Below are 7,834 nucleotides of genomic sequence, written 5' to 3' on the forward strand. Positions count from 1 at the left end.
AAGGACGATTTGATTCAATTTTGTTAGATTCCGAAAGGCATCTAAGAGTAAGGTTTGAAAATACTGGTGCAGGTGTCCGGCTGCTAACTTCTGACAAACGGCTCGTTGAGGCTAACAACAAGATTAAACGATAATGTTTTTTTTTCAGATCAAGACAATAACCGCGATTTTGCCATGAAGATACCCAGTCTTTCGTCACACTGGTGAGCTTGCATCGCACTGGAATTTACTCAAATTGATTGCGAAAGAGTTAATGTGACAACCTGGCTGTCCAGAAGAATCGAAAAGAAGATTATCAAAAAGTGTTTTTACGTTTTCTTTGACTGACGTTGTCGAATGACTTGGCCTTTAGGAGCTTTAATGCCTGGCTTCAAGAACCGACTTTTCTTATCGGAGCTCGCCACCTCCGAAGGTTTTTGCAGGCGAGTATTTCCTAAGCCATCAACCTTTTGCTGTTTGTTCTTTTGTTTCTTCTTCTTGTCCGGAAACATGTACGTTTCAGGCTCTTCCCCAACTTCCTGTCGATAATATTCGACGTCGTCAAGCTCCGAGTCGTCTTCTATGCCCCCAGTTGCTGCAGTAGTCTCATCAAAGTCTTCTTCATTCTCACGCTTTCGCTTGCGCTCAGCCTTTTGCTGCTTTTTGGCCTCCTTGATTTCCTTCTTTTTTGCAACATTGTTCTCTTGTTCTTCACGACGCTGACGCTTGAGCGCCAAAGCGGCTTCGTGCTTCGCCTTAGCCTTGGAAGATTCCTCCGGTGTTTTAGTCTTGAACGCATGATATAATACATCGCCCTCGCAGATACCACGCTCTACCTTAGTCAAGCTAAGTGTAAGCCGCGGGCCAATTTCTGTCAATCGTACAGCACTTTTTTCAGCCTTTTGATTGCCACGTCCACGAAATGAGTCTGGCAATGTTACATGTGCGGCTTCATCATCCACCTCACTATCTGAAGCCGATCCAATGCCAGCACCGTTGCCCAACACATACTCGCTAATATCCTCAAGTTTATTTAAATTGGGTATTTTAGCTTTCACAATAGTCTTGACACTCTTTGAAAGACCGAGCGGTGTTGCACGAATTACGTACTGACGAAACTCAATCGTATCCGACTCTTTTTCATAATTAAACAGTACAACACGTCTGCATTCAGATAGCGCGACTGTTTGAACGTCAATAGCCGGAAACATGTTTTGAAACGTTACATTCATCAGCTTGATATGGTCGTCAACGGCCGTAAAGTTATTCAGTACCACAAGCGGTTTCGACTTGAGTGCTTGCGTTGCATCCACGGGGCGTCTAACTACCAGATGCATTTGTCCCATAAGCGAATATTTGGTCACTTTAAAGGACAATGTTGGGCCACGTGGAATGCGTGCAATCTTCAAATTTGTACCAGCCTCGGTATGAGTGAAGAAAATGAAGTGTGTGACGCCTAGAGGTGCACCAACATGCACAAAGTCTTTCAGCGTATTCTTTCGTTTCTCGCGTAACTTATCGGCTGTGTATGGAGCCATAACACGACGCACATCCTGTACAAGGCTACTAACAACACCAGGAACTTTACCCATTTTAAAGACAAAACTCATGGGTGTATTGTCTTTCTCGACGTTAGGAGCTTCTACCACATGCGTGCGAGTTTTTCTCTGAAAATATTGCAGCACAATAATGGCAATATCAAAGTGAGTAAGTAGAGTTAACGTTGGAGCATATTCAATTGAGATTAAAAACGATAGAGATACATACGCGCTTGCCTCCTTTACGCGGCATTGTTGATAAAATTATCGATGGTTGGTGGTGTTGTAAGTTACTTGGGTACGACACACCATCTTCATGCTATCAAATTGTATTAGTTTTTGAAGTTTGATATATTTGTTTTCCTTGCCTACTGTCATTAAAGTGACTTCTGCAATTGCTAAAATTTAAGAAAAAATTGTCTTGTTCATTGATGAATTCGCCAAACGGTAGAACAATGACTGCGAGTCTGGGACAACTCTTTCGGAGCACCACTTTCGACAATGCGACCATTTTCCAGCAACAATACACGTTCGCAATGTAAAATTGTTTGTATACGATGAGCTACAGTCAGCACCGTAGACGCTGCAAATTCAGAAGCAATGGCCTGTAATAAAAGAGTAAGAATTTAAACACAAGTCTCAAATCATGAAAAGATGTTCCTACCTCTGAAATCATACGCTCCGTCTCCTCATCAATTGATGCTGTAGCCTCATCAATACACAGAATTTTCGATGGACGTAACAATGCTCTTGCAATACAAAGCAATTGGGCTTGACCTTGACTAAACGTTGCAACGAGATCTTTAGCTCCACCTTGAATGGTAAAGTCAAGACCACGATCTAGCTTGGCGATTGTATTTGCAAGTCCACCACACTTACGTAAGACAGTCCAAAGCTGCTCGTCGTCGATTACTCCACTTGGATCAAGATTTGAACGGATAGTTCCTGAAAAGAGCACAACATCTTGCGGAACATACGTCAGTCGCGATCGTAGATCGTCAAGGCCTACTGAGCTTAAAGGCACATTGTCGATTATAATGTTGCTACCGTATTCCCACGGTACAGTGCGAAATAGAGCGTTTAGTAGCGTCGACTTTCCAGCACCTGTGCGTCCACAGATTCCAACCTTTTGGCCTGCAGGGATGTCACAATTCACATTGTTTAAAGCTAGCGCTTTTGCTTGAGAAGGCCTTAACTCGTGATGCTTTAAGTCTGAAGTTGGAGGACCATACGTTACTGTCAAATCCTTGATCACAATATGACCTGCTGAAGGCCACATGTTTGGTAATTTGCTCACTTTTGAAAGACTATCAGCCTTCACGACATGTTCTTCAGATTCTAGATCCATATACTCTTTCACACGCTCAACTGCAATCATTTGACGCTCCGAGTCGACGAAGCTGTTCAAAAGGGCGTTCAACTTGCCCACAATTGGAAGTGCGTACGTCAATGTAAGGCCCAAAGTGCCAGGATTTACCTTTCCAGTCATATGAAAATCGGCGACGGCAAAGACTGCGACGAATGACGTAACACAGACACCCAGTAAATCAAGACGCAATCCAAACCAAGCGCTAGTAGTTGAACCGAGAAATGAGACCCGTTGACTACGATTTAATCGCTCGCCATAATCATGAGCATACTGCTGTTGCTTCTGTGCCGCACGGATAACAGTGAGTCCATCCAGTGTGTCAGTGAACATGGCTAAAAGTGGTGATTGTGTCACTGCATCTAATCGCTTTAAATGACGCGAGCTTGGGCGATACACACGTTGTAAATGGAAGTATAAGATACTCAAAGGAACTAACACCACGAGTACCAAACGATTTCCATAAAAAAGGATGACAACCAAACCCAGCAATTCTGCTGCATCTCGAAGAAACAAATTTAAAATGAATGGTAATGTTTCATCCACGGTGCAAGTGTCACCACTCAATCGATTGAGTATTCGTCCAGCAGGTGTGCGCTCAAAAAATGACAGTGGAGCTGCAAATACACTCTGTACCAATTTCTTGTACGTAACTCGAGCTGCACGTAAACCACCATAGGCGAAGAGAAAAGAGCGAAGAAAGACGACAAGAATATTTGCACATGCAATGTACAGTAGCACGAGCGCAAACTTTCGTGGAGAGATAGCATGTTTGCCATCTGTATACACAGCAATCCACCAGTCGAGCGAATTCCGAGTGATCTGCATGGCTAAAACCATCCATACTATGACGATTGCGAGGATCCAACCAACATCCAGCGCATAACTTTTCCAAATTCTCCAGCTGACAGCACCAGTTTCCCGCTCTTCATCATCTTCACTAGAAACCGGAGATACTTGTGCTATTTTTTCAGGAAGGCTTTTCGCGTCAATTGAAATGTTGACCTCAGGTTTTTCTCGATCAGATTTTGCCGTATCATTCGTACGCTCTTGACTACCAGAGCTCGATAACAAAGACATAAAGCGACTGTGTAATGTTGATGTCTTCAAGACGTCATATGTTCCTTGCTCCACAATGCATCCATCATCCATAACAATAATATGTGCGTCTGGAGAAAAATATGGCAGTAGATTAAGCGAATGCGTCACAACGACAACTGCTGCGTCCTTGGAAACGACACTGGAGTTGGGATTGAAGCAATTGGTAACCACTTTGCTTGCCGTCTCTCCGTCCAATCCACTAAAAGGATCATCTAATAAGTAGAGATGAGCACGTTGGTATAATGCACGTGCAAGATTGATTCGAGCGCGTTGACCACCGCTAAAATTCCCGCCACTCTCTGCCACGTTTACAGGACACTTCACATTGCGAAAGTCAGCCTCAAGCTCACAAGCACGAATAATATGCTCATATCGATCCCAATCAATCGAAACTGCGCTTTCTTCCTTATCGTCTTTGCACAATGTAACGTTTGCTTCGACACTTCCACGGAAGAGCCACGGAGTTTGTGGAGAGTAAGAACAGGTCGACAACTTTTTGTCAAAGCGACCACAAATGCAGGACATTTCGCCTATTAAAGCCAGCAAAAGGGAAGATTTGCCGGCACCGACTGGACCACACACGATGTAGATCGATCCTGGTCGAAGTTGCAGTTCTTTAATGCGTAAGACAAATTGATGAGTTTCGCTAGACGAAAACGATGTGTTGATCAAAAGAGGTGTATCTGGGTCAGTGTTGTTGTCTTCCATACTCACGTCTGTCATCATGCTCCAGCGAAATTCGGCGTCGTGAATACTCACAATAGCATCAACTTCCTGCTTAAACTCGCTAGCATGGCTTTCTGTGCTCATCCGTTCACTCATTTTCAAGTCATTCTTGTTGAACAAGAAGTCACGAATTCTTAGCGCTGATACTCGTGCTTCAAGAAATCCACTGATAATCCAAGGAAAGTAGTTCATGGGAAAGATGAGACGATCCAAGAGAGCAATTGCAGTGAAGGCATTTGCAGCCGTAATGGCTTGACCAAGAAAGATAGCTGTTCCAAAGACGGCAACCTGTACAACTACTGGTGTAGATGCCCACGAGAAGACGCAGAAAGCATCCAAATACTTGCGCAGTTGCAGTCTTCCCATTTCAAGAGATCGAGCATGACTCATGGTCTCACGTCGCAAATTCACCCATCCAAGCAATTTAAGAGTCCGAATCGCTTTCAAACTCTCTGCAGCAAGACTTACGCGTGTATCCCGATATCGCATCATGTCTTTCGTGACACTTTGAATCTTCCGTCCCAAAATCGTTTGTAGTGGTAACATGATTGCAAGTGCTGCGAGTCCAGCAATAAAAGCGACTGAGACGGCTTGACTCAGTACGATGAGAGCAACCAGAATTTCAATCGGAATTAATATCAGCTCAAATAATTGGCCAGGCATACCAACGATGCGTCCGACATCAACCGATAACAAGTTCGTGATACGGCCAAGTCCTCCGGCCTCTCTTCTTTCTTGACTTGACAGCTCGAGCGTCCGCATGTAAATAGCTGACTGCAATCCAGCTCGTACCTGCAGATCAAACCTCTTCCACGCGAGATCGTACTGCGTTCCTGACACGGCAGCAAGAATTGACCTCGTTCCCATTGCTACTGCGAGAATGTAGCCCATGGTGAGTGACGGAGTCGACGAATCTGCCCAATCAAGAAAGAATTTAAGCAACAACGGACTTGCAAGTCCAATGGCTTTGTTGAAAGTTGACCAAAGGGCGAAAATTAGGATATTAGCGCCATATAATCTTCGAGCGAGACGCAAAAACGATGGCTGATGGGAACCAAGTTCGCGTCGACATTCTTCATGAAATTTTGCTGTAACAATAGACGTAGCTTCACGTCGAGGTAGGTTTGGTATATCGTTAAGTTCAAGTCGACGTTTTTGTCCTAGTACAATGAATGGAGAGATCCAGTTGAAAGACAATTGCGAAATCCAACCGATTCGGTCTAGTGGACTGTCTTTCACAGTTTTTTTGGCTAATTTCGACTGCTTGTACTCTTCCACACATTCGTCTATTTCTTTATAAATGGCCATCCTTATAACTGCAATTATCGCCGTTATAGCATAACTAATGACTTTCCAATGCATCAGTATTGCCAACCTTTCACTTGATTGTATTGTCGGATCTCTCCACATGATTTCTTCAATACCACCGAGAAATACAACAAATGTGATAATTTTCTTACTTTTTGTATGTTGAAGAAATTCAAACAACGTCTCAACAGCGTAAAAGCTCAAAGCTGCAACTGTGATACTAGCACCAATAACTAGTGACGCTGACAAGTGGTTCATCATGGCGACTCCAGTCTGAACAATTGAAAAAACGATAGTAGCCATAATTGCCATAAAATGGAGCACAAAGAGCACAACATCGACTTCACTGTGAGAGTTTAAACCTTTAGTGTGTCCACCAGCAAGACGAAGCACTTGACTCGTGCATAGTAGCAAAAGCACGAGATGGGATGCTGCATTTTGATTTAAAAAAAGTTATTAATTACAATTTTACAAGCATGATACGCAATGGTGATGCACCTTGAAGTAGTAAAAGCTGTGAACAATGCTCACTTGATAGCAACGAGCCATCAAACGCTACACAATACACGGAGAGCAGATGCATAAGATCCAAATTTCAATTTCGCGAATAATTCGTACTTACACTATATACCAAGGGGGAAGATTTTTTTCTTAATGTATGGCTAAGCATGAACGCAGCACATGAAACACAAAAGCTCTTGTCTTTATCATTAAGAAGCACAGGAATCATCACACAGAGAAAAAACCAAGTAGTGTTGGCGTTATTTGGGCTTTGATTACCAGACTATTCCATTTTCTAAACGTCATTCGCGCAACCTTTCGTAACTTCACGTCCATCAAGTGATTACGAATCAATGATATTGTTTAATATCTGACGATATAAAGATGTCAGAAATCTCTTAGCTATCAAGATGCTGAAGTATGTGCATTGATCCGTTTACTTGCTCTATGTAAACTCTAGTGTCTTCCTCCAAGCCATAATACAATATACGATCGGGTATGTAGGATGAAAAATAAAGCTGGATCGTTTGATCGCCTACTCAGCCAATATGAGAAAGGAAGGTTGAATAACGTCACCAACACGGATACCATGACCTTAATGATCAAGTACCATACGATATCAGATTAACCGTTGTGTAGGCTGGAGGACAAGTAAGTCACACAATAGGGTACTGTACTATTGTGTATATTCACCTTACATTTCCGTAGACACAAAATTGAATAATTTATAGATGTTCATATTTCGCTTGTATTTAGAAGCACCAGCATATCTGGCAGGAGACTCTTCTTTAGAGTGATATATATCCACAAATATTAGGTAATACACACCAATGATATGCTCAGCAATATTAATTATTATGTGGCAATGCAGTAAGAACGCACTATGTCATAACTTTATACACAACGCAGGGTAAGATGATAAAAATGTCGTCATCATATCGCATGAAATTACGTACACACGAGCTAGAGACTTTATAGGAAACACACTTAGGCTTTTTGCAGTAAAACTTGGTATTGTGCAGTACATTAGGCTATTGCATCCACACTATTTCTTTGAGCCTTGTCATTCAGGTCGATTAAAGGAACGACGAGACTTTGTAGTTATTTAGAGTCGAGCTTGTTGAACGTCACGCCGATACATGAAATTTGATCACCGGTCAGCAGCCATGTTGCTTAAGCCATGCGACAACGTATGATCAATCTAGAAGGAGCAAAGCAGGTTGAGACGACCAGAAGTTCTCTTGACACACATACCTTAAGTTCCCTAAAGCTGGGATTTCATTAGTGCTGCAAACTCTCTTGCTGTCTTGGAGCT

General features: G+C 42.7%; 2 protein-coding genes across 2 annotated transcripts in view; both read right to left on the minus strand.

The window, feature by feature from the left end:
* Positions 1–308: 308 nt before the first annotated feature.
* PHALS_07025 (atp-binding cassette superfamily) lies at positions 309–6,601 on the minus strand (the record flags this gene model as incomplete). The annotated part of the gene is made up of 5 exons (XM_024720421.1): positions 309–1,757; positions 1,827–1,915; positions 1,978–2,122; positions 2,182–6,449; positions 6,517–6,601. 5 exons carry the CDS (start codon positions 6,599–6,601, stop codon positions 309–311), a joined length of 6,036 nt encoding a protein of 2,011 aa, XP_024585622.1.
* Positions 6,602–7,374: 773 nt separating this feature from the next.
* Positions 7,375–7,834, minus strand: part of PHALS_07026 (uncharacterized protein) — a gene marked incomplete at both ends in the record, with an annotated part of 4,416 nt that continues 3,956 nt past the window's right edge. The window contains 2 exons of the mRNA XM_024720422.1: positions 7,375–7,411; positions 7,476–7,550. Of these exons, the coding sequence (XP_024585623.1) occupies positions 7,375–7,411; positions 7,476–7,550 (112 nt within the window). The remainder of the gene's footprint in view (positions 7,412–7,475; positions 7,551–7,834) is intronic.

This window comes from Plasmopara halstedii (genome assembly GCF_900000015.1).
Source record: "Plasmopara halstedii genome assembly, contig: Scaffold_3060, whole genome shotgun sequence".
NCBI lineage: Eukaryota > Oomycota > Peronosporomycetes > Peronosporales > Peronosporaceae > Plasmopara > Plasmopara halstedii.